We start from the raw sequence: 26621 nt of genomic DNA on the forward strand, positions 1-26621 counted from the left end.
ACTAAATTGTGAAACCCACTTCACCTTCAGATTCCTTTGATATGTCACTCTTTGTACCTAAATATGCATCACAGATGAAGAATATGTTGAATTCTTCAAGCAGGAAGGGAGGAGAGGGGCTTAGAAGGCTACCTATGAAGGGGAGGGGAAAGGTGAGGAGAGATCATATCTGACAGTATTCTAATGAATAAAAGTTACCTGTTTTGGCTTGGCTGGTATATAAAACTGATTAAGTGTAGACATGGGATTTTGTTCCTAGGAATACAAAGACTTAATTTTATGCTTGTTAGAAACTTTTGGCAGAAGTGTAGAAGACTTGAAACAGCAGAAAGAGCACATACGTTCTCAGAAACTATAGCCTTCTGTTGTTGTTTGACCTGTGATGAATTTTGGGAAGTTAATGGAGCGAATGATAGAAATAGGAGTGTATGTTTATGCAGCAGCTGGGGGTGGGAGTCAGTGTTTTCTTTCTATGCAGGCAGTTTTCCTGAGTACAGACAGGTCTAAACCATAGAAAAAGTAATTTGGAGGATGGATCTTGCATGCTCATTAAGAAGCTAATTCATTCCTTTTCAAGTATAATTGTTTGATTTAGTTTCAGTCGATCTCTGCCACTCTGGAATATTGTATTGAGAAGTAATTTTGGGCATCTCGCAATGTTTGAAAGGCTAACTTTGCATGGGGATAAATGCAGGAAGCATTTTACAATTGCCCTAACTAAACTAAGTAAGGTGGCAATGCATTCATGTATCACTAACATTATATTTTTGATGTATTTCTGAACCATGACTCTTGCAATTAATCAGTTTGACAATAATATGTTGACATAGGAAGGTTTAGTGTACTAAGGACTACCTTACCTTTTGTTATGAGTAGAACCACACCAAAAAAACTCCATGGGGAAAAAAAGTTTGAAAAACTGCACCACAACAAAAAGGAGAGGGAGGAGAGTGAACAAGCCTGAATGAAAGATTTTTTTTTTTTGTCTGTTTCAGAAATGTGTTGAGTTTTTTTGTATGGCTATGTAAAAGATACAGGACTCTGCTCTAGAAATGTGTGTCTGCATTTAAAAAGAAGTGATAGTCTTGTGTCCTCAGATGTCAGTGAGTGTTACACAGGTTACGTAGGAAGATTAGTTCTTGTTAATGTAGAAATTGCACTGAGGCACACAGATTTTGTATAGAGATTGTCTCCTACTACCTCTTCCTTTAGGTGAGGCATTACTGAAACATAGCTTGTAGAATCTTATGAAGTGACTTTGTTTTTCTTGTGAAAATCCTGGTGTGTGAATCTCCGTATTGATTTCAGTAGATAAGGCATATTTCTGTGTCAAAAATTTGTCTGCTCTGTTTTGTGTGTAGTGACTGCCTGTCCTAGGGCTGTCCTGGAAATCAATATAGCAAGTTGTCTGTGCTTGAAAGAGTACTTGTTCCAATCTATTCAGTGTAGAAATATGAACTGAAATGTGATGGTGAATAGTGCCTCTTAAAGAACCTAAGTCTGTACCATCATCTGCAGTATACAGCAATATTCAGGTGACAGAATTTGCCTGCATTTTGAATTTTTTGCATTTTGAGAGAGGTTTTGACCTCTCTCACAAAGGTCAGAGCTATGCCTTGAGTGGAAGTGTCAGTACAAGATAGCTACGTACTCTTTTAGGTATGGAAATGTGTACAAAGTCTTAACACAGTTCCTTTCAGTGTTTCACGTGGCTGCGTGTGTAGACCCATAAGGGTGCCTGGTTTAAAAATAGCTCTTGGCATCTTGCAAAACAATGGTTTTACTGTTACTGTAAATATTTTGTATGCTTTTTCGTTGTTTTTTTTTTCCAATCTGGACTGTCATTGTGCTCATGAATTTGTTTAAACAATTGTTTGCCCTTGCAAAGAGAAACCTCTGTGAGATTAATTTATTCCTATGAGAAGAGCTCCTGTAAAACAAGTCTGGATCACAGGTTTCCACGTAGATCTTTTTTAATACCTGTTACTTTCAGTTAGCTCAAAGATAAATGTTCAGGGGGGTACAGCCAGCATCTAAGATACCAGGCAGTCCTGAAGTATGGGTTGCTCCCTCCACCCTACACTTCTAAACTGCAATATTTAAAACTGGTGATATTTAAACTATTTATTGCTTATAATTTAGTTAAGCTGTTAAAATGTTTTCATTTGCATGATATAATGTGTAGCAGTTATATCACACTAGAGTAAGCTGGAACAAAAATCTAAACCCTCTTCAAATACATAGAAGCTTTTCATCTGGTTCTTTTACTGTGTTTAATGTTTCAGTTGTTCCATTATCACACTAATTCCCACCCTACTTAATTCTGCACAAACTCTACTGCCTGCTGTTCACCATCAAACTCCACAACCTCCTGTACTGTTTCTTCCTATGCAGCCCCAGCGCCTTTTTTCAAGTGTGAAAACTTTCACAAGATTGATTTCCTCTGTTCATTTTTGTTTGTTACATTGCTTTTCCTAAATATGTCATTTTGCACACTGTTAGGATTCATGACAATGTTTTTAACTTACATGACTTCACATGGAGGATTTTTTTTTCATTGTACTTCTGAAATAAAAGCAACAGTGTCTTCTAGAGTAGTGATAATTTTCTTCTTATATTGATGAAGAAATTGTCACAGCATTTTGAATTTCTTTGTTACAAGCCTATTCTGTAAGGTTAATTGCCTAATAGTAAAATTTTAGGCTAATTATCTAATAGTAAAATTTTAGTTTCATTTCTATGTGAGTTTACAACACATTATTAAGTGTCTAGATAGTATGTAAAAGTTTCTACTAGCTTCCTTTTGTAAACTCGGTTATAAATAGATTATGTAAATACACCAGAATGTTGGCCCAAAACAGACTTATGTTCAGAAAAGATAGAAGTTGGTAATCTGCAGGTTTTTTTTTTTTTTTGAGAGATTCTTCGGCTAGATAGTGAATTGTTCTGCATTTGTTTGTGTGAAAGTATTGAAACTGTGTTTACTTTGGATCATATGATTTAACTCTTGGTGAAATACCTGAAGAAAAACCTAGCAGAGTAGTCTGTCCTGCTATCTACCATGGCTCAGTTTTGCTTCTGATTGTTGTCCCTTACCATGGTAAGGGCAACATAAGAGAAAGCTGTAGATTGTACAACGCACAGCCTCGTCTGCTGGAACAGGCTTTACTCGAGGACCTTACAGCCATTGGCATCCAGCTGTTTGGCTAATGTGGACCTTCCAGTCTGTACAGATTTGGGTGGATGGGACAGAACATGGGGGAGTTAAACTGATGGAGTCATTCCAGAAGAGCTCACATGGCATGAAATCACAGTTCCTATGTTTGTAACACTGGTCTGTCCAGCTGGGTTGTATATACCAAAACAGGTAATAGGGCATAGGATTCATAGAATGCCACAAGAAAAAGAGCACTTCTGTTCAAAACAACTGTAAAGCCCAAGAAATCTGCTGTTCCAAAACAGAGCTGTTTTTCTGTTTGTTTTTTTCCTTTCTAATTTCTGTTAAGGATATGTAAATCCCATCTCAGCTAGTGAGATAAATACTTGAATGTGAAGGGCAAAACTAAAAATAAACAAATAAATAAAAGAAATCTTGGCAAAAGGAGAGGTGCAGCAAGGATATTACTCTTTTACTTTCAGCTTTGCACTCAGTTGTGTAACAACCGGCACAGTTTATTAACAGGCAAGTATTCTGTACCTGGTTTTTCTTGTGGTGTTTTTTGTGCTGTGGAGAGATGTTGCATCTTCGCTTGTTTTAAGCTCAGCCAAAGATTGTGTTTCCATTTGTACATTTCAGTAATGATTTGACTTCTAAAATTTGATCCAGTGGTAAGGTACCTGAACTGGGGATTTGGGGATGAGGGGAAATCTGAACAAGACTATTGATTATTATTATTTTACTTGTAGGTAACAGCTGTGCCACTGGAGTTCTACTGCAATGACCGAAGTGCAGAATACGAGCGCAGGGCACTAAGGGAAGGAGGAAGTCTTGAAGCAAAGCAGTGTGTACTCCATGGATCCCCTGAGCTAGCAGCTGACTGGCTGAAGCACTGCTCCCAATTCTTCCCAGAGCATCCAGGAGGGCTGTTAGGGATCAGGCCTCAGAATGGCTGGTCTTTTATCAGGATACCAGGTAAATTTGGAGGTTGTCATGGAAGAGATGAGATAAAAAAGGACATCTGCTCTTTGGGGGTAATTTATGTTTGGTTATGCTAAACTTATGGGCTTTTTGAGGGATTGGGGGTGGCTGTGTGTTTGTTTTCCCTTCTGAGTGAAAGTTAGCCCTGCTATCTTACAGTAGACTGTGATTTTGCATCCTCTATCTGAGGTAAAGCTGTCGATGGTTACTGAAAAAGTCTAGTACAGGCTTTTCTAATGCTTACAAGCATCTCTTTGCAGCCGTCCAAATTACTGTAGACAGACTTCCTTACTAGACTTGCACAGCCTGCTCTCACAACCAAATACTATTTTGAGGTTGGAAATAAGAAGGTTGCAGGAAAAGTTACAATCATACCTTGCCTCTTAGTGTGTTGGAAGAACTTCATATTGTCCTGAGAGATCTTCACTGGTCTACCTAGTGAAAAGATAAAAATTACTTGTAGCAGTCTACCATGAGAAGGATGGATTTGAGGACCAAGGTCAGAAGAAATTGTCTGGAAAACAAGTCATGAGGGATTTACTGAATTTCAGTTGAAATAAAGAAGACTTATTCATATTTCCTGGTAAAGTGGGAAAAAGTACGATTGTACCAGTAAAGTAAATGTACTTAATTTTTTCCTAGAATAACACTTAAGTAATCCAAGATCTCCTAGAATTTGATTGCCGAGTACTGCAGTGACTTTCATTGGCCGGACATGCTCTAGCTGTCGGAAGATGGTCCTGAGCAGCGAGCAGAGTTCTGCACAAAGTGCTAGAGATCTGACAGACAGCCAAAAGGAAAAACAGCTTACGCTGCCAGATGCGAAGTTATTCCCAGACCCTTTTGGGTCAAGGATGTTTGGCAGGGGAAGTTAGTACAGTAAAAGGAAAATGGCCTTTTGCTTGCTACAGTCCAGTTTAAGAAAGTACCTCGTAAGTGGAGTTATTTGAAGCGCATGCATGTTTGTATCTATGTAATGGAGAAACCGTTTTTCATGAGCTTGCATTAGCTTAATAGTTCAGTAATAGTTGATGACTTTATGGTTTCTTCAGAAATTCTTTTAATTGTTTGTTAATTACTTGAAAACAGAAAATTAATCTCTGTAGCAGTAAAAAGGGAAATATTGAAGGGATAAATTAAAGGAGAAGGCATGGATAGAGAAATGAAGCAAAGTAGCAGAGCAAAATAGACACAGGGCTGCATTCTCTTGAAAAGACTTCCATTTTAAGCCGATGAACCTTGTTACCAGCAAAAATTTTTAGAGGAATAAAGATGGGATGCAAGAAGCTTACAGGAGTGAGTGCATAGGTGCAAGGTTAGGCAAATTGTTGTCAAAGTACAACCGAATTTGGTTGAGAAGGTGGTTGGGATGTGTTATGTAAAGCTGGCTTAATTTGGGAAGTGTTGGAGCTAATGATGGGTTGAAAAAGTAGTTTTGTACGCTGTGTTTTAAATAGGTGGAAAGTAGCATTCAAATCCAAACTTACTCTAAGAAGAGAGGGCACAAACCACAACAGGACAGCTGTTTATACATGCAGAAGTAGGCACAGTGCCTTACAGAAAGTGACTGATGTGCTGAAGGAGCCATTTGCAAGGCTAAAGTCTAGCAAGTGTCAATTGGAATGGTAGCTGTGAAGCTCTATGGAAAATAGGTGACGAGATGAAAAGGGGATACTTCCCTCTCCTAAACCCTCATCTCTTCTCTCCCAGACTCGATGTTCCCAGTACCCTGGCAGCAGGCTCGGCTGTGATCACTGTGGGAATCTCTTGAGGCTTTTCCTGTTCTTTGAAAGAAAAATGGTCCTGGATTAAATGGCAGGAAGTGTCTGAGTCCTTTTAGTATCGATAAAAAGCACCGGCCTCGCTGGCTGTTTACTGTGAGAGCCAGCTAGCTCCTCACTGACCCCATTGTGCCGTGCAGACTGTCGGGAGGGGAACCAGGGGTGTCAACTGGAACCCAGGCTTTATCTCTCTTTCCTCTGCCTTTTGCATGTCCAGAGGCACTTTTTCTCATTCTCCAGAGAGCGCTTAGCCCAGATACAGTCATGGGCTAGAACTCCTGACAAGGGTTATTCTGAGTCATAATCATTTGTAACTATTCTTCCCAGGCCCACTGTATCCCCTTGTAGATAATTTATGTCCATATCCCTGCGTGGCTGGAGGTAGGGTTGTGGGGTATTTTTTCAGACTGAAAACCGTTCAGTATGATTTGAAAGTTACTTTCTTTTTGGTCTGGTTGCTTTTTCTTGTTTGTTTCATACAGTGCTGAAGAACCCAAAAATTGTGTCCTAGGGAGAGCTCTTTGTTGTGTAGTACAGGATCTCTGTCTCCTGACTGACTTAAAATTTTAGAAGTTCCTTTGATGCTATTAAAAAAAAAAAAAAAGACCAAAAAAACCCACCAAACCAATCAACAAAAAACCCCCAACCAAACCGAACCAATGAACAAAAAAAATCATTGTCATTGTCACTGGAAGTTGTTGGCGATAATTAAAAATAAAAAATGTGGAATTGCAAATTTTGGATATCCTGTTTTAAAAAGTAGGTTGCCTTTTTCTTCACACAAGGTCAAAGAAAATTATAAATAAAAGTGAGAGAAACTAAAGGTGGAAGGCACTTCTTTTTTTCCTCTTTTGAATAATTGTGGTGTTTTCTGAAGATGGCATGAATAATTTACATTTTCAGTTACTACTTTTCAGAACGTCCTTTGAAGCACTAGGTGGCAGGCTTTCAGCATGCAAAAATATTTGATCTTGGAAAACACAATGGCATCAGGATAGCACGCTTAAAAGTGCTGGTTTAAAGACAAATGGTTTTCTCTTCCAGAGACCATAAATCTCTTTTTGGTAGTATCAATTTGCATTGCTTAAAAACCCCCAATAACTTTCTCACCAGTGCAGTCTGCTCTGCTACTGAGATATTGGATGAGTTTATGAACTGTTAAAAAGTTGCTAACTTTTCAGACCATCTGCAAATAAGTTCTTTACTTGTAATTTGCATTTCATTGCTATTTAAAAATAGTAACTTACACAATGGAGACCTCAGGAGCCAGCAGCAAAGGACACGCATCATTTCCAGTTAGCAAAGCTTAATTCTACCTATTCATGCCTTTGTGAGAAAAACAGTAGCATTTTTCTTTTGGAAACTTGCTAATATGTTAATCTGATCCTGTTGAGACTGACTTTTGAACAGATCCTATTTGTTCTCTGAGTTTCTTCCAGTCAGATGGCTTTTGGTTAATAACCATGTTAGTTTGTCATGTATATCTAGACTTTTCATGTAGCTTCGCTCAGTTTAATTCATTCTGAAATAGCAAGCTGACCAATTAGAATAAAAGCAGAATGTCATGGCTGTATGGATTTAAAGGAAATAATAACATTTCGTATAATGAGTAAACATTGCTACTGTGCAGTTTTTTGCTTCCATAGGTGTGTTTCAAAACCAAATAACCCAAAGTCATTTCTATTTTGCTTAACTGATTAAGTCCAAAATCTGGTTTTCCTTAAAAGAATGCATTAAACTATTAGCAATTTATATGTAAATGAGACCAAATCCTGTCCTAGAGATGAGTGCACCATTATATGTTATTCTGCACTTAGAAAAAATGCCAACCTGATGTGTGGGCTTGAGTTTTCCTTACAGTATCTTCTTGGCTTGGCTCTCCAGCTAATGGATTCCCTAAGGTAGTTGCTAATTGGAGAAAAAACAGTGACTAGATAGGCAGAGAAGCAAGAAAGAGCAGACCTCTCTAGTCTTGGGTTGTTAGCTAGTGACTTGCAGGTGCATGGCTGTGAAATTACCAAAGGAGAGAGCATTCACAGCATTGAATTATAGTGCAAATGGAGTAGCTACTAATTTTAAATGATACTCAAACTCACATTTTTTTTAATTTCAGAATGGAGACTGTAGGCTGCATCTTCTAATGTCCTAATGTAGATCCCACTAATTCCAGCATTAAGTCTGTTATTTATATTTAAGCTAAAGGATATTTTTGAAAGAGAACATGATTAATATGCTAAAGTGATAAGAATCCACCATCTTTCTGGGTAAAAGCGACTAGTGCTGACTAATTTTTCTTCACTATTGGAAGAATAAGAGAGAAGCGTACCTTGTTTTTACAGCTTCAGCAAGTCACTGGATACTGTGCCTTTCTCTGCTATTATAAAGTTCTCTTCTGTTTTTAAAAACCTTTGTTCAAAAGAAGAACCTTGAGTAGTGCCAGTTGCTCCACGAATAATTGAAATTATGCCATATCATGGCACAGCACATCACTTGGGTACTTTGTTCCATGCCATGCTTGTAAAATCTTTTTAGGAGTGCTGTCGAGTGATCTGTACTCCTCTATTCCACTAGTATGAACCTGTATTAAAATACATGGTGGTCAAGTGAAAGAATTTTTGTATATAACTTTTTTTTTTGATTGGGACATTGGGCAAGACAGTTAACTGCCTTAGAGAAAGCTGAATTTTCTTCAGCCCATAAGTTAATTTGTTCTGTGCAGCAAGAAGTGTGCAGAAGTGCTACCTGCTAGACATGTTGAAAATACTTGGGTTCTGTACTAGCCTGCACCATCTGCAGTTACCAGCTTTCCGTTTTGGCTGTAAACCTAAGTTCAGACATCCAAAAGAATAAAGAAGCATCAATGGCCTTTCCAACAGATAATTTTTTGGAAGAAAGTTTCTCTTCATCCTCTTTCAACAGCAGTGTATTGTTTACTGAAGTTTACGTACAGAATGTACAAACAGGAAGATCTCCTTCCTGAAAAACACTTCATGAGCAGTGCTGAAGTAGAGAGGACATGAAGTGTAAAATCTGAAGCGACTGAAAAGGTTGCCATCTGGAAATATTTCTTAAACAAAACAAAAGAAAAGCAAAAAAACTCCAAAAACCAGAGGGCAGGGAAGAAGAAGAAAAGGCAGTGCTGTGAGGGGATTGTTATTTTACAGTGACCTAGAGAACTGTTTTTCACTTTCTGTGTTGGTGAGGGGTTTGATCTGTGGAGGATAGATCTAAAGATTAGCAGCAGGTAGCAGCAAATGTGCAAAGGACAGCATTTTCATATGTGAAGTGGAAAACATTCCTTTAAGTGTCAAGGCATATTGATCTCGTCAGAATAAATCCTTAGATGAGGGAAATGGCTGTCCAAAAGAATGATTCAGTCCATACTTGTGAGGAGATCAATTTGTGATGAGATTTTGCCAGGTGGGTATATTTATATGCTCCTGTTCCAGCAAACAAAAGTTATTGTTAGTGTATGTGTTTGTATATATGTATACATATATCTTATAAGCAGTTAAGCAGTTATATAGTTACATAGTTATAAGCAGTTATATTAAATAAGCAGTGTGATTTTAAGTGTCTACCAGGCGGGATATTGCAGTTTTTCCATCACACTTCATTATTTTAGGGATTATAATGCAGTGAAGTATTAGGAAATCTTAGAACTTGTTGCACGTATCTGATTTTGCTTTATTAGTTACCTGCTTTTCTTCTATGTCTTTTTAGACAAAGAGAGTCTGATCACTGACAGTGGAAAACTTCATGCTCTTGATCTTCTGTTGACACGGCTGAAATCTCAAGGACACAGAGTTCTTATTTATTCCCAGATGACGAGAATGATTGACTTACTAGAGGTAGGAGACCTATAGCTTACAGAAGGCAAATTTTGAAGATGGAGATTTAGCAACGATGTTTTGGAGAAAGTACTGTAATTTGAATGCGGCAAACCTGACATAAAATTGTTGTAACTGTGGAATACCCAGTAAATGCATTAATACAAGAATATAAGAACTGCCATACAAAGTTGGACCTAAGGTCTGGCCTAGTGTTATAGTGTAAAACATTTATACACTGTTATACACTGTTATACACTCTATACCAGTGTATAACAACAGATGGTATGGGGAAAATGTACAAGAATAGTGGTGCTTCACAATTAGATGCTCATTCTCCAGCAGTTTGCAGCTCAAGGGCTTTCTGATCTAAATGCGCCTCCTCTATATTCAGTTAGTCCAACACGGATTCTCCATGGAATTGTTCAGTTGCATTTTGACACATTGTTAGATGTTGACATTTGCACTGCCCTGTGGCAAGGGGTTGCATGGTTTAATTATTCTCTTTTGCTGGTTTTGAACTGCTTCATTCTATTTTCATTTGATGTTCACATGTCCTTTTAGTGGAAGGAAGAGGGAGAACAGTGATTAGTTCTACACTGTTTATGTTGCTTGTAATTTCACAGACTTTTACTGTTTCCCTCTATCATCCTGTTCCTCTGCAGAAGTTTGGTAAACATTGAGGTTCTCTGGCACATACAATAGGAAATAAATTAAGAATTAAGTCATTACTCATTATTTAAATAGTCAGTCTGCCTCTGAAGAAAAAAAAAATCAGTATTTGATGAGCAGCCATGCCACCAAAGCTAGGGATACTATCTTCTCCACAATAAACTGAAGAGAAAATGTGAGAAGCATGAATCAATAGCTGCCTAAGTCATGAGTTCTGTATGAACAAGAGTGCATTTTAAGGTCAGCAGTTAATAGTTCAATAACACATCACAAGCTGAATTTTGTTTTTGCTGCTGTGAGGAAAAACAGAACTTGCATGGTTGCAATTCTGTGTTTTGGCACTTTGCCCAGCATTGCTTTGTATGCCTCTTCTTTTGGCAAACGTTGGACATGCTGTAGGTTTGTTGACACCTGGCATTACACCGTGAAGCTCATAAAGCTGAGCGTTCAGTGCTCCTGTCTCTTCTCTTAGCATTCCATTTTAAAGGCTTCTGAGCACATCATTTTGCTATTCCACCTTCTGAATGTTCAACCTCTTTTGTTGGGTTTTATTACCCAAATAAGCCACATACCAAGTCCTCTGTTTTTCTTTCTCCCCACCCAAGTAACAGAAGCTGAAGTTAAGCAAGCTAAAAATCAAGTAAGGACTCAATTTGTAAGAAAATCCTTGCAAAAGTTGTGTATCTGTAGATATTTTTTTTTCCTTACCTGAGATACCAAAATACATCCCATCTGCCTACTTGAATATGAAAAAACACGCTGAAAAAAAAAAGACATCTTGTATTTGTACTGCACTGATGTAACTGGTACAATATTATACTGACCTAATCTTTGCAGGGTAGAGAGCACAAAGCACGCTGTTTACAAAGTTTGTTTGATGTAGCTTCAGCTGAAGAGCTTCTGCTTAGTTCAGCCATTATAAAATAGCAGATATAAATACGAAGAGAATTATTTTCTTTCAACAGAAGAGGATTAAAGCATAATTTCAGTACTGTTGCTGATGTGTATTTCATACTTTTTAAGATTTTGTTTTTCTCGATGTGATTGTTTTCTCCTATAAGAGTAATTGTCCATGATTTCAGTGGCAGTTAGATTGCATTCATGAGATGAGAGGTCAAATTATATTCTGCATGATGTAAAATGTATTCGTTATATTCTACATAAAGTTTATTAGTTGTGTTAAGACATAAGAGTGCTTAATTTGGACTATGAAATAACATGAAGGGAAAACATTGTATGGTTTCTGAGAAAGTATCAGTGTGGAAGCCCAAAGAGCACTGGCTTTAGGAGCACTGCATTCTTACAGTACTCGGGTTGTCATGTGTTGTTCATTTCCTGTATAGGTACTCTGTTGGAAGGGCCACTTTCATTATTTTTCCTAGATTGATGCTTCTGGTTGCTTGATGACCCCTTACACTAAACAAGATTGGCAGGTAGATTTTTCAGGCAGGTCTAATATAAGGATCTCTGTATGAAACTGAAGTCTCCCTGGGAGGCTTCCCCCACCCCACTCCATCACTCCTTGTGGGAACTAGAAAAATGAGCAGTCATCAAGTGCCTTCCACAATTACAGTAGAGACCAGATATATTACTCATTAAATAGTTTCTTTGCTATCAGAGTTCTCTCTTTAGATAAAAGCATCCCATTTCTGTGAGTGATCAAAGCACTGAACTGCTGAGAAGTGTAGTATGAATGTGGCCTTTTTTTTTTTCTTTTTTTCTGAATTGAAAGATTGTACTGTTAATATTTGGGAAAGTACTGGACAAAACCAGTTCCCCAAAAAAAGGATGTTTCATATGAGCACTGTTAAACTACTGTGAAGTATCTGTCTTGATCAAAGAAAGGTTCCTTATAGTACAGCAGCTCTTTCACCATTTCTGCAGTAGTGAAGCAGAACAAAAAAGGATCAGGAGCCATGAAGGATAGGTGAAAAGGAGAACTGAGCATGGTACTGTCAGGTTTATTGGACTAGAAGCATTGCCATGTCTTCTCACAGCACATCAGTTCTGTATCTGCTGAACATGGCGGCTTGGAGCAAGATGAATCCAATACTTGGTGCTGAAGCACCAGCTGCTCCTTTCTGTTTTCATTTGCATTCACAACATCTTAAAAAAACTCATGCACCAGTAGGGTTAAACCTAACTAATGTAACCAGTAGGTGTTGCATCTCCTCAGCCAAGCAAGGATCACATTGTTCAAATACCCCAGAGGGTATTTTTCTGGAGAAACTCTGTGGATATTTGTATAGCTTTTAGGTCTTTGTGTGCATGAAAAAAGTCTCTCGTTGGAAAAACCTTTTGCCTATAGCAAAGTTGATGCCATTTGACTTGTGTCTCAGGCAATGGTTTCAGTTCTGCTGCTTGGCATGAGCTCTGGGCTGACACGCTAGTGTAATATTCAAAGTGTTCTTGTATGTGGTGAGATTTACAGGCTCTTTACTGGTGAGATAAAGCCTGGACAGACATTAGATTACAACACTGAGGTTTTAAAAACACTACTCAAATGGTATAAAATCAGCAGGGAGCAGGTGCAGTTGGTTTGTTTGGAAAGGTTTGCTTGCACAGTGAAAACTTAAGATTTAGTAAAAATTTATGCTCTGTGAAAACAGACTTCCCATTTTAATGATTTTTGTTTACCTATTTGTTTATAGGAAAAGGCATGTACCATCACATTGTGTGCAGTGCAGCAAACATATCCCCAACTCTGAGCTCACGTTGCAATTTCTCTCTTACATGAAATGTAAAAGCTGACATATGATAGAATAGCTTTAATTTATGAATTGTGTAATTACCAAGTATTCCTTACAACACATTTGTTAATGACATTTAGGGAATTTATTATTTTAAGTAGCAATTCCGCTTTTATTGTGTTTTGGGTTTTTTTTCTGGAAGAATCAAGATTGAACAGTTTCGAGAGCAACTGTATTTTTCTGTTATATGTTCTTTGCAGGAATACATGGTTTATAGGAAACATACCTACATGAGATTGGATGGTTCTTCAAAGATTTCTGAACGAAGGGACATGGTAGCAGATTTTCAGAACAGGTAATGTATTTTTACAAGGTGTGTTTGTGCTAAAATGTGTGTACATAGACAGTTGGCATAAGATGTAATGGAAATGAGTGAAATCTGCACTTATCTTTCCTGATATCAAATTGACCTCATTTATCTGAAGCAGTTTCTGTGTGGTTCTGACCAGTAGTCACTGCCGTTGATGTGAATCCAGTTGTATTTAGGAATTTGTTATCTGTGAAAGAGTTTTGGAAGCAATTTTAGTGCAGCCACCTACTGTCCTTCTTGCCAATCCAAATAGGCTATTGCTTATAAATAAGCTCAGTAGAGAGGCAGCAAATGTTCATTGGTTATTAAATGCTCTGACAATTGACACTGTAAAGATGAGACTGAAAATCTTGCATATGCTAAAGTATTGAAAGTGACCTAGTTTTCTGCAAAACAAATGATTTAACCATGTCTTACTAAGAAATCTTAAATTAATATATAAAAGATAAACCAGGGATTTTATTAGCTAGAAAGAAAGATAATGCTTTTCATTTAGTAAACCAAAATGGATTCTGGCAATTTTTATAAGCACATTATGGTGCATTATTTATAATGATTGAGTTTATGGTTATTAAGTTTCCTTTGAATCATGAGATACGTCTTGATATGATATTACTTTGATATGGTAGTTCACAGTAAGGTTATCCTTCGTGAATATTGAGTGAACTTGTAAGAAGGTCCCTTTCCTTTTTCAGAGGAGTTAGGTTCACACAGTTGCTTATTGCAGGGTGAAAGCAACATTCCTTGCGTCAGTGGTCCCAAAGTATCATAGCTGAAGGTAGGAGTTGAGGCCTTTCAGTTCACTGGTTCATGGGGCTTAAAGACCTGAAGGACTGTGTTGCAATGATGAGTCTTCTAGTGAACTCCTCAGAACAATAAAACTTGAACATGTGCCGGATACCTGAAGTGAGAGGGCCACGCAATACCCTTCTGGCTGTTTCCAGGTGTCAGAAACAAGTTCCTTGCAGGTTATTATGTCCTCCTGGAATCCTGACTCTTCGTTCTGTAAGGTCCTTTAACCAAATGAAGTGAAAAAAACCTATTTTATTAATGAACAGAATTTGGTTTTATTCATAAATAAAACAACTGAAGAAAAAAATAATTTCAGCAGGAAATCCCCTTGAAATATAGGTCAGCCAGTCTAAACAAGAATTCCTATTAAAATGTTAGAGTTCCTCTTATACATGATTTACTTATGAGAAATATTTCCAGGAAAAAAAGCCTGACTGAGACTAAACTATCCTGCAGGATATCCTAGCAAGGTGTAGAAAATATATAGCTATGGGATGATAATTTGTTCTCGTAGTCTGTGACTGTCCACTTTCCTTCCCATATGGCATTTCAAGAAGCATATCACAGCTGGATGTTCAGGTGACTGCCTATACGCAGGTCACAGTGAAAAGATTTCCTGGCCAAGGATTGCCTACAGTACAAATAGGCACCCGTTGACTCCTTTGGCTTTTTATACCTTCAGATAAAGTCTGAAGATTAACAGCTTGGCTTTAGTTCCTCCCAACTGTCTATAGATCAGTGTACATTTTTGTATCCTTAGGTTTTAGAATGTCAGAAACCTTCCATTTCTAATTTTAGAGTTCCTGGTGCTTTTTGTGTGTGTGCTAATTCACAGTTTTCATAGTTATTTTGTTGTCTTTTGGCAATTTCTTGATCGGGGGTGGGGACAGACCAAAATCTTATCTTTAACCGGAACGGATTCTTTGAGGTCTGTTTCTACGATACAGCCTCGCCAGCTACTTGTGAATGTCTTGAAGTTTGAGTCCTGAGAAAATAGTCAGTTCTACTTGACCTTCAAGGATGTGGATTCCAAACCCCTTAGTTTCGTTGTGTTTGTTGAGTTGTACTAGCATATGCATAACAGCCTGTGATCCTACCCACGCTTCCTCCAGGGAGGGCAAGAAAGACCCTTTAGGGTTGATGAGTGGACTTACAAGGACACTGCCTACGCATAGTTAGTTAGAAAAGATATGTCCCACACTGCTCATTCAACAGGCATTTCTGGTGCTTTACTGATTTTATGTTTGCTAAGTTTTTCAGACATTGTAATACCAAAAGGATGTGGCATTGCAGACTGTCTTCTCTTAAGCAAGGAGCCTTGCTCTCACTGTTGAAGGGCAGTATGTTAACATCTTTGGAGTCATTACTAGAGAATTGTCTGCTTTGTGTCAGCCTGTTCACAGATCGATATGGTGTTGAACACTTAAATACTGTTGACCCTCCAGAGTTACTAGTATGGTCTCAACCTTAGCAGAAACTTTGATTTTGCTGTTACCACTTGAGTTTTCATCAGTACTTGGTTGTGCTACGTATAGACCTCTCTCCTTGTTTGTTCTGCTCAAAGCACCAAATTTAGAACCAAATTTGCATCATACAGTGTTGACATTTATTTTTCTTTTTTTTTTATCAGTTGAGCATTGTTAGGGCAAGATTTTTTTAACATCAGGTCAGTTCTGTGAAAAATAAATTGTTCTTTGTCCATATGAAATCCTAATTACCAGTGTGGGCAAGATAAACAAGCCCCGGTTTGTTTTGATACAGATTAATAAACTGCTATTGCAAATTGAATGTTTGCATGTTCAGACAGTCCTCATTTGTAGATTAACTTCTTTCGTTCTTTCATATGTTTTTTTCCTTGACCATAAATGAAAAGCACAAAATGTTCTGAAGTGTTCAAGTAATAGAAATAGCCTTAATCATTTCATATGGATCAAAAAAATTACTTTGGTGGTTATTTCTTGCACAAAATAATGGGGTTCAATCTCTTTCCTCTACAGGAATGATATTTTTGTGTTCCTGTTAAGTACAAGAGCTGGAGGCTTGGGCATTAACCTTACAGCTGCAGATACGGTGGGTGAAATTTGGTAACAATTTATGTAGGAAAGTCGGTCTTTTCTGTGTGCAAGTTGGCACTCTCTTGCCCATCCTGATCAATATTTTTAGTATTGCCATTCACAACATGAAATTGCGTAGCCTTGATTACTTTGCTATTCTTTACAACATAGTATTATCTTGATAGAGTTGTAGAATATTGGACATTTTGGTACATAGGTTTTGGTTACAGCTGGAAATTTCTTTCTTCTCCCCACCTACTTTAGTCTTAGAGTCTAGAAAGGAGTTGGATGGCTGAAGGGGTCTATAGATGCAAATGACACTTACATGAAACAGCATTCAGTGTATGAATCACTTTTTGCTCCTAAGGTTCATTTACAAAGGAACCAGTGGAATAGGTATCGGTTACCCTTTTTTTCTGTGCACAGAAGAATGAAACAATGCCTCTAAAAGTATGAAGCCATTCGTAGTTGAATATCAGCTGCTCGGGAAGGATAAATTTCTTCCTCCCCGACTCACCAGAGGTATAAAGGCATACCAATTTAGATGAATTGCAAGGCTTTGCACTCTGGAGCAGCTGCCACTAAGCACTACGGAAAAAATACTGATGAACTGTTCATCTTTTCAATAACTGCTGTTCTTGTGCTTCTAACCCATACCTTGTGTGTGTGCAGACTTGAGCCCAAGTCCTTAGTCACACAAAACCAAAGATCTCTGGATCAAAAAATATTACATAATTTTTTTAAAAGTATCCCATCATATCTTGCTGTCACTCAAAGAAATCAGAAGAAAGCAAGTATTTGTAGGATTTTCAGGGTGGAAAAGTTGTCTCCATTGCAGTTGCTTGAACAGAGGAAATAAACAGATGGAAGCTCAGGCAGGCTCCTTGCATGAGCATTTTTTGTAATTTTCTTAATACTTTTCTGCCTAAAATGTTTTTAAATATTTTTGGTTTGTATATTCATTGTGCATAAAGTACTGTTGGAGTGATAGGGCAATATGAATGTAATGTGGCATTTCAGTTTTTTATAGTAAAAGTACTAGAAGTGTTACACTAGACTAGAATCTAGGTTTGAAAAAAAATGGAGTATTACTTTTTGCATAAAATTCTAATGTGATGGGCTTTTTCTTCTTAAGGTAAGTAACACTAAAATGGGTTCATGTTGTAATTAGTCTGTAATTAATTGCATGAAAGTAATTTAATGTGATGACAAACTTCGGAATTTTGTGCCTCCAAAGCAAGTTTATTGAAGAAGATATTAAAGACATTCTGTGGAAGTTGAAACATTCACAGTGTCAGTTAGTTTGAATTCACCTGAAATGCAGTGGAAAAGTCTTCATAGGACTGGGCAAAGCTGGGTTGATACAACCTACAGTGGGGCTGTAATTCTGTGGAATGTATGATCGAACTTTTATGAGTATATTGGATTTTTGTTAGTTTAATCACCAGGTGCTCTAAAAGTATGTTTTTATTTAATCCTTTTCTGGTGTTCTCTTGCAGGTAATTTTCTATGACAGTGATTGGAACCCAACAGTAGACCAACAAGCCATGGATCGGGCACACAGGCTGGGTCAAACAAAACAAGTCACTGTGTACCGGTTGATATGCAAAGGCACCATTGAGGAGCGCATCTTACAAAGGGCAAAGGAAAAGAGCGAGGTAGGAATAAAGAAATTAGCTGAAACGGGAAGGTACAGAAATGGTATCAGAAAGCACATATCAACATGAGTAAAGAAACAGAAAAAGCATCCGAAGGGAGGCAGAAGAAAAGGCAAAAGGGAGTGTATTTGTTCAAATAAACAAATCTGTGTCCCTAACACAGAAGCATTCCAGTTACATTATATGACCTGGAAAGAAGCTAATTATTACAGTGAAACTGCTCAGGCTTCTTTAAGACTAGAGCTTCGGTCTTTGCTGCGTCAGAGTTACTCATTCCTCTCATGTTATACAACAGCTGATTTTTTTTGCAAAAGACATTTGAAAGGTAGTTAAGTGCAAATTATTTGAGGTGTGAGGGTTGCCAGAGAAGCTCAGTGTCCTGCAGCATCAAGCAGTAGGTGTATTAGGAACTTTAAATCTCATGGCACTTCACTGGCAAGAAAAAAGTTGAGATTCACCTTTTTCAGTAGGCATACTGTATACAGCATTCAGATGTTCTGTGTGCTTGGAGTTTCTTTTAGCTTTTGTGTTACTTAGATGCTGCTCATGGTGTTGCAGCAACTGAAAGCATTCATATTTCCCTTGTTGAAATTTACTGTTTTCTCTGGGATCCTGCAGTAGAGTTGCCTGATCTCAACCTGAAAATTAAGTGCAGTCTTCTTGTTGGTGATCCAAATCATTGAAATTACCTTATGTTAAAGCTTGTTCTCTTCTGCTAAGTTACTACTCTTCTTTGTTGTTTATTTTTTTAAGCATAGTTGTAGTAATAAGAGGTTGAGTGAATTGTTAAACTGTGACACTGACTCAGTACAGAGATACAGTTTTCAATCGAGGAGATGAAAAATGTTGCGCTCTTTAAGAGTGTGATCTGCGTGATCGTCTGTGCAGCTTACTTGAAAAATGAATGGGTAAATTATGCCTGACAGGACTGGTTTTGTTCAGCAGTGTATTAATACTTTTAACATTTATAGTTTATTTATGCTGCTTCAGAAAAAGTGCAACTTTGCATGAGGGATGGTAATTTTCTGCTTTCTATCTCAGTTGCTCCTCATATTTTATGCTCTTAATTATACTCTTAATGAATCTTCCCTGAAATTTTGATACTAACTTCGATAGATAGAGGTATGATAGAGAAATTGGGTCATCTCTGACTTACAGAGATGCATTTGCATGTTTTTTGGGACTGGCTTTCAGCGATGGGTAGTGAGAATGGTTGATGGCTGCTTTGACTAATTCTTCCTTTTATTTTTCTCTTGTTTTTTTCCTTCTAGATCCAACGAATGGTGATTTCAGGTGGCAATTTCAAACCTGACACCTTGAAGCCAAAGGAGGTGGTCAGCCTTCTGCTGGATGATGAGGAACTAGAAAAAAAATGTATGTGAAATTGGTGTTTCAGCATTTTCCCCATATTTCACTTCATTACCTTATGAAATCTCTGTTTTTATCTCTACAAACAGTTTACTTGCTGATAACAACTTCTGTTTCCTGTCTCTTTTTGCATTGCCAACTCTTGTTAGTACAAGCTCGTTTTATATCACTGTTGAGCTGAATAATGAAGTTGTGCAAAATGAGACCTGATGACGTGATAAAGTTTTTATTGGCACTCATTCAGGATCATTACATTGTTCTTGGATGACAGAGCTTTGACAAGAATTATGTAGGTCTCAACAAGAAAATTATTAGTAAAATGCTGTATTTCATCATATTTTTTAAGCTGTATTAGAGGTATACACTTTTTTGTTGCTTGAAGGAAGAATTTTGCTGTAAGACTTTTTAGTAATTTGGAAACAAGTAGTTTTAATACAGTAGTGTTTTCAGTGTATTTTAGTTGTAATACAACTGACTTTTCTTCCAAGTTCTGTTAAAACCAGAATTTCTTGTAAGATTCATGAAAAAATGTGAAATACCTTTCCAGTGGTGACAGCTTTGTGTTTCTTTTCCAACAGTGCGTCAGCGTCAAGAAGAGAAACGACAGCAGGAAGAAACAAATCGTGTGAAGGAACGTAAACGTAAAAGGGAAAAATATGCTGAAAAGGTACTTTGATGCAGAGGTCACCTGTGTCAGTGATAGAGCCAGAAGAGCTTCAGGATCACTATTACGTGATGCGGAAACATTTTATGCCAAGGCAGTCTAATGAGTAAAGCCTTCTTTCCTTCACCATTGAAAGTCCATCTGTGGCAGTTCCCTACACTTAGGAGGGATATTACAAAATAAATAATGCATAGCTACCTGTCTTTTAATCATTAGCAACTTCAAAAATAAGGAAGTGCTGCATACCCAAATAACACTGTCAGTCACCAGTAGTCTACAGACAACAATTTGAGGACTCATGCTTGAAAAAACAAAATTATCAGCTGACCATTCTGTGACGTTAAAAGGTGACTTAATCAAGATTTTGTCGTACAGGAACAAAAGAGGAATCTGCACCAAATGCAGATATGAGGCTTCTGTGGAACAAGGGCAGATCAGCTTGTTTAAAAAGCATCATTAAAACTAGTTTATGAAAATTCTGAATTTTTGAGATAGGGACGCTTTACATTAATTAATTGGAATTTTGTGTAATGATAAAGCATTTCAAGCTCACTCCAAAAGGTACTGGAAATCAAAATAGTTCTGTAAGAGTAATTCTCTGTAATTCCAGCTGTTTTATGAAATAAAACAAACAAAACTCTACTTAAATCTAAAGCATTTAAGGAATCTGTTACGATGTCTTTCAGAAACTTGTTTTGGGAAATTCTGGATGTGGCATTCCTTGAGTTAAAATACTGCACTAGGTTTTAAGGTTTTGGGTTGTTTGCTCCCATTCTTCTGTTTTAACATCTGTTTCATTCCTGGTATTATTTTATTCATTTCAGAAGAAGAAGGAAGATGAGTTGGATGGGAAGAGAAAGAAAGAGAGCATGAACCTTGTGATCCCGTTTGTTCCCTCAGCTGATAACTCCAACCTGTCTGCTGATGGGGATGACTCTTTCATTAGTGTAGACTCTGCCATGCCCAGTCCTTTCAGTGAGGTAAGACTCACTGCTGCTTTAACTTGTTTACTGTTTTAGTTATGGCCTTACATCCTGTAGGATTCTTTGTTATTTTAGCTATTTTAGAACTTGGGAGTGCATGGGGAAGTGATGTGTCTTAAAGGTGAACCATGGAAAGGAAAATGGTTTGTTGAATATGTAACAGCTGCTAGTAAGCTGCCTTACAGGACTTGATGTTATTTGAGATTCTGTTATTCCCCTACTCCTTCACTCTCTGCCTCCCTTTTCTACAGTTAGTTCACGGCCTGACTTCCTCCCATTCAGCCCCTGAAATTTTTCCATTCCTGCCTGCAGTCCCCCTTACTTTCTTGTCCCTCTTTCCTGCCTTTGTCATGCTCACGTTTATGACTATGTACCTTCTCCCATACCAGTATCTTCCATAGCAAGGACGCTGCTTCTGAACCAAACAGTATCCCTCAAATAGCTTCTTGACATTCAGTTTCTTTATAAGTACCCTTCACTAGTCCCATCTGCATCTTCTTCTCTGCTTCCTTCCTTGCTTCAGGTTCTGAATTGGTGTGGGGTTGTTTTTCTGGAATTTAAATTATAAATTCTCGGAGGCACACATCTTATTTTCCTTCATCTTTGTGTAACAAATTGCAAACTGGTTTTACCAGCAAATGTATTTTGTTCTATGCCCTCCGATTAAGATTTCTGTTTTGCATTGTTCCCTTACTGATCAAGATTTTTATGAGTGGTAGTAGTGGGTTAAGAATCCTATTTTCTCTTTTGCGGTTGAAGATGCACAGTTGAATAACAATTTACTTAAATCTCTGCTGAGCCCATTAGTCTTTTGCTTCTTAACATGTATTGTCATGAATGGAAGTTAAGTGGCTCCTGGAGCTCTTTGCTGCTCAGCATGTAAAGTGTGGTGTGATCAGGCAGATGATGTCTCATTCTCATGCTGCTATTCTAGAGAAGATAGGAAAGAACAAGTACCAGTTAATTACTTGTGATTGTATATGATTTGAAGATCTTACTGTTTTTGTAAGTTAATGGCTTTGTTCTCTCATGTTTAGATATCCATCAGCAGTGAATTACATATGGGCTCTATCCCTCCCGATGAGAGCAGTAACGATATGCTTGTGATTGTGGATGATCCAGCTTCTTCAGCACCTCAGTCAAGAGCAACAAACTCTCCTTCTTCCATTACTGGTTCAGTTTCAGATACCGTGAATGGTCAGTACTCTTGCCTTGACTTGCTACTAACATTTATTAAACCTTGACTTTGCATGGCTAAATGATACATTTGCTGCATTTTAACCAGAAGATATGTATGGTTAGCAAAATTTGGGGGAAAAAAATTGCCTTTTCATAGAGAAATTACTTTTGATTTGATAGGAAATCTGTCCATAGTCTGTCATTCACCACACTTACCTCTTTTCTGTGTTAGTTACTTCGAAAAGTTTTGTCCTTTGTTCCTGTCTTGCAGAGGGCTCTCCTTCCATTATGTTTATGTTACCAAATTGCAGACAACCATAGAACTATTAATCTCTAGGCTTTTCCTTGAATTTGCTGTTGAGTTAGTAATCAGTTCTCTATCTCCAGTGGGTGATTGGAGCAATTTCTTTAAATGCAATAATTTTAAATGCATTTGCAATAATGGCAAGTAGTTTTAAGTACCATAGTTTTCTACAGTAAAATAGGTAGAACCATAGTTGTTGATGAGTTTCTTCAGAAACAGCAGACAGAAGAAACTGAGTCTCTGTCTTCAACTAAGAAAATGCATGATCCTGAAGTAAAACTCAGAATCCTCAACCTGTTTCTGGGTTAGATTCATAATAATGGCGAGCAGTTAATAAGGAGTTGTTACTGAAAAGTTTTGTATAAATAATTTCTTTTTATGGGTTCATGGCTTGCTAACAGTATCCCTGTTACTGTTCCTATCAGTGAATAGGAACAGTATTAATGTAACTGGTAGGCGGTTTTGATGCTGTTCTCACTTGTGAGTCACACAAAATACTATAGTAGTTACTGATTTAACATTCTTTTCTTGTTCAGGTGTTTCAATGCAAGATACGTCTCTCAGTGGGAGAGGCCAGTCAAGTCGAAGCCGGGGTCGTCCTAAAGGTGGATCAAAAGCCAGCACTGGGAAAGGCAGGAGCCGGAAGTCAATAGCGGGAAGTGCAGCTGCGATGGCAGGTGCCAAAGCAGGGGCAGCAGCAGCCTCTGCAGCAGCGTATGCAGCGTACGGATACAACGTCTCTAAAGGTATGTGGGGAAGGGGCAGCAGCACAATACCCACAGCAGAACCAACCACATGAGTTTGGGTGATTGCTCTTTACAACCTGGCAAAAAAGAGATTAAAAGTGTTGTGTTGTTGGTATTGCTCATCCATTATATTGTGAGATCCAGGCAATATACAGTGTGACGTGATAAAGTTCTGAGGGGGAGCCAGTTTCCCCGCAGATGATCTTGGATTTGTTTCATCTGCTCTTTGAATTATCTCATGCCAAATATTTTTCCTCTTGTTTTTTTGGTTTGGTTTTTTTTTTTTTTGGTGTCCAGACAGATTAGATAGTGTTTATCCCATGGCAATGACTGTGGCTTTCCTATATTGGATCATGTTGAAGTTACAATATCACATTCCAAAACCTACTAAACTCATGGTGATTGAGCTTCAGCTTTACACTAGCTCAAGGTGGCCCTGTGTATGTTTTTATGGCCCTGTAAGATGTTTATCTTAAGGACACTCTTCTTCATTAAACTCTCATAAATCATGAATACAGAGTGTTCTTAGGACTGATTGTTAGTATATTGTTGGCTGTTGAAGAACCACAAGTGGAATAATATGCTCATGTGGAATTTGATTCTCTTTTCCATTGCTAGGCATGTCTGCAAGTAGCCCTCTACAAACAGCAATCATTCGGCCTTCCGGACTTGTAGATTTTGGACCTTCAAGCGCCTCTTCTCCCTTGAGCTCCCCTTTGAGCAAAGGAAACAGTGTTTGTGGGACCCCCAAAAGTTTAAACCTGACCAGCAGTCTCATATCAGAAACTTCAGTTCGGAAGCAAAGTAAAGGTGCCCACACCTCAGGTGGTCGGTAGTGATTTTGAACCCCCAAAGCTTGTCTGAGCTGTGTTGGCTTTCAGAGTAGACCACCCTGCCAGTTGAAGGCATGCAAATGAATGCCCTGTTGCTGTCCAGCACATGTGTGTAAAGAAAATCAAAGCACAATGGGAGTGGGTGGTTGATGTGAGCACTTTGATTATGTGTATTCCAAAAAACTATATTTGCAGACACTGCAAGAAGGAGGGAAGGGAGTCTGGGGTAACTAGGAGAGTGTCAGCTTATGTTTCATTGACAAAGATTCCCGAGAAAGCATCCAGCTACTCCATGCAACATCCTGCAGCTGTGTGTGCTTGAAGTCACACCACTATATTTTCTCTCTTGTAGCCTGAGGTGGAGCCCAGCGTTAGTTTTGCCCTATGAAATCAGTATCCAAACTCCAGGAGTATCCTGTAGAGTCACAAGACATTTCTGTACTGGCAGCTGCTCAGTGAACCTGCAGGAGTAATAGGGGGCTATGCTGAAGATGATATGTGATCAAAAAAAATCTTGGGTTCTTCTGGTGTGGTTCTCTGGGTTCTTTAAAGGCTTGAAATGCAAAGGAAGGTGTCTCAAGTGGTTTCCAGGGAGTGGATTCTTTTCAGCACCATTTGTCAGGAAGATGGTCAGAGCTGCAGAATACAGGGAGTGCTGTCAACCCTAGTGAGAGCAGCAGCACAGCCTCTGCTTCACACAGTGAAAGAAACCACAAGCCAGTGATTGGTTTGCATTTCAGAGTTCTCATCAGCACAAATACTCACTGTGTTCAAAATGATTTCTCTCATTTTTGAGGTGTGCAGAACTCTTAAAGGCTTAGAAACAAAAAGTGCTCTATTAGTACAAATCTCGAGAAGGAGGAAAGCTGAAGTGCTGAGGAAGGGTTTGTGCTGCTCCTCTCACTGTGCCAAAGCAAAGCATGGATCTGCAGCTTGTAGTGCTGTGAGAGGAGCAACAAAAAACAGTCCTGAGAGAGAGAACTATGCCATTCCCCCTTCTAGCCAAATCCTGGGGAAAAAATTGTCTCATATCCCAGCCATCCCATTGACTGTTCTTGCAGTGTGTTTTCCCTTCATCTCTGTGATCATCACACATACTGGCGTAGTTGAGTTCACTGCAGTGTGTGGGCACCATTAGCTGTGTCCCGTGAGGCTGATAGAAGGCCGTGCTGCTGCCAGTGCCCATCCATGTTCTTGTTCCCTGGTTGCTCCTTCCCTGTTCCCAATGCACAAACCCTGCCCGTAGCTCCTTGCTTTGCTGTAAGCATTGTCTGCGTTGCACTGAGATTTAGGTGTGGGACAGTTCTTCTGTCTGACACATTGAGTAAAGAGGCTGTTCTGCTGGGGCACTTTCAACCCTTGACAGAGAGAAGCAAGTTGAGTTGTAGGTCTGGGCTGTGACAGTGGAAGATTACTTTTTTATTATTATAATTTTTTTCTGCCCCCAAATCCCTTGCCTGGCGTCCTACAGTGTGGAGCGAGTGCTTCCTGTTGGCTCTGCCTCTAATTTGCACACCTGAAAATAGCAGAACTGAGCTTAGTTAGATTGATTTTTAAACAGATTTGCAGGGGATAATTGAGGGGGAGGTGTTGTTTAATTAACTAATGAAGACTTCCCCCTTCCCCTCTTATTCACGTGTATATATGATATTTAGAGGGAATCAGACAAATGCCAAGCCTTTTTTTCTCTTTGAATGTGCTGTCTATTTTTGTAACTGAACTTGTACATATGTATAAAGAGAGACACATCTTTCTTTTACTAACTGGAGGAGAAAATCTTAAATAAAATGGAGTGAGATAATTTTATGTAAATCAGTGTCTTTGTGGTTTTTATGCACATAGCTGTATGAATGAGAGGATTAGGGAAGAGAGCATGGAGGGTGCGCATCTGGAAGTGCTTCTAGAGACATGCACTGCTCAATGTTAAGCTCTAGAGTGTATGCTCTTCCAAGTATCACCTTTGTAACCTTCTTCAGTTACAACTGTACCCTTATCCCTTGTCTGTATTCACCGATTATCTCATAATCTGTTTTGGAGTAGGGGTGCAGCAGATCATAAGAAAACAGAAGCAAGTATAATATGCGTAATTACACAGTACCTGAACTATGATGGTTGAATTCAATACAGTTGATTGTTTTGAGACATCATGCTCTACAGTTTGTTCTTTTTCTTTTTCTTTTTTTTTTCAGTGGGCGTTGAAAGGACTTTTTTATGTGCAGTCTTGATTTCTGAGATGCTAGACAGTTGCATCAATTTGTAATCCAAAGTGGAGAGAAAAAAATAATTTGTAATTTGAAAAGTTTGCAAAAATGTAATATGTGCTGTTGCATGCTATACTTATGAAAGATTAAATTATTCATATTTTAAATGCTGATAAATATAAAAATACATCTAGGAGTATAAATATATTTATAATATATATAAATAAAATATATTTAAGCCAAATAATTTAAAATAAAAATACAAAATAAAAATATATTTAAAATAATTTAATCTTCAAAAAAAATACCAAATGATATCACAAGTTGTGGCAAAAGCAGTGATAGTCTGTCTGCTTGC

General features: G+C 38.1%; 1 protein-coding gene across 1 annotated transcript in view; it reads left to right on the plus strand.

Moving 5' to 3' along the window:
- Nucleotides 1-25874, plus strand: part of INO80 (INO80 complex ATPase subunit) — a 68079-nt gene extending 42205 nt beyond the window's left edge. The window contains exons 26-36 of the mRNA XM_027750218.2: nt 3907-4132; nt 9643-9770; nt 13372-13466; nt 16271-16343; nt 17827-17985; nt 19257-19359; nt 19932-20020; nt 20842-20997; nt 22038-22197; nt 23020-23229; nt 23848-25874. Of these exons, the coding sequence (XP_027606019.2) occupies nt 3907-4132; nt 9643-9770; nt 13372-13466; nt 16271-16343; nt 17827-17985; nt 19257-19359; nt 19932-20020; nt 20842-20997; nt 22038-22197; nt 23020-23229; nt 23848-24065 (1617 nt within the window). The 3' untranslated portion in view covers nt 24066-25874. The remainder of the gene's footprint in view (nt 1-3906; nt 4133-9642; nt 9771-13371; nt 13467-16270; nt 16344-17826; nt 17986-19256; nt 19360-19931; nt 20021-20841; nt 20998-22037; nt 22198-23019; nt 23230-23847) is intronic.
- The last annotated feature ends 747 nt before the right edge of the window (nt 25875-26621 follow it).

Source organism: Pipra filicauda, unplaced genomic scaffold (assembly GCF_003945595.2).
Source record: "Pipra filicauda isolate LSUMZ 115617 unplaced genomic scaffold, ASM394559v2 scaffold6_size6359152_pilon, whole genome shotgun sequence".
NCBI classification, from domain to species: Eukaryota; Metazoa; Chordata; class Aves; order Passeriformes; family Pipridae; genus Pipra; species Pipra filicauda.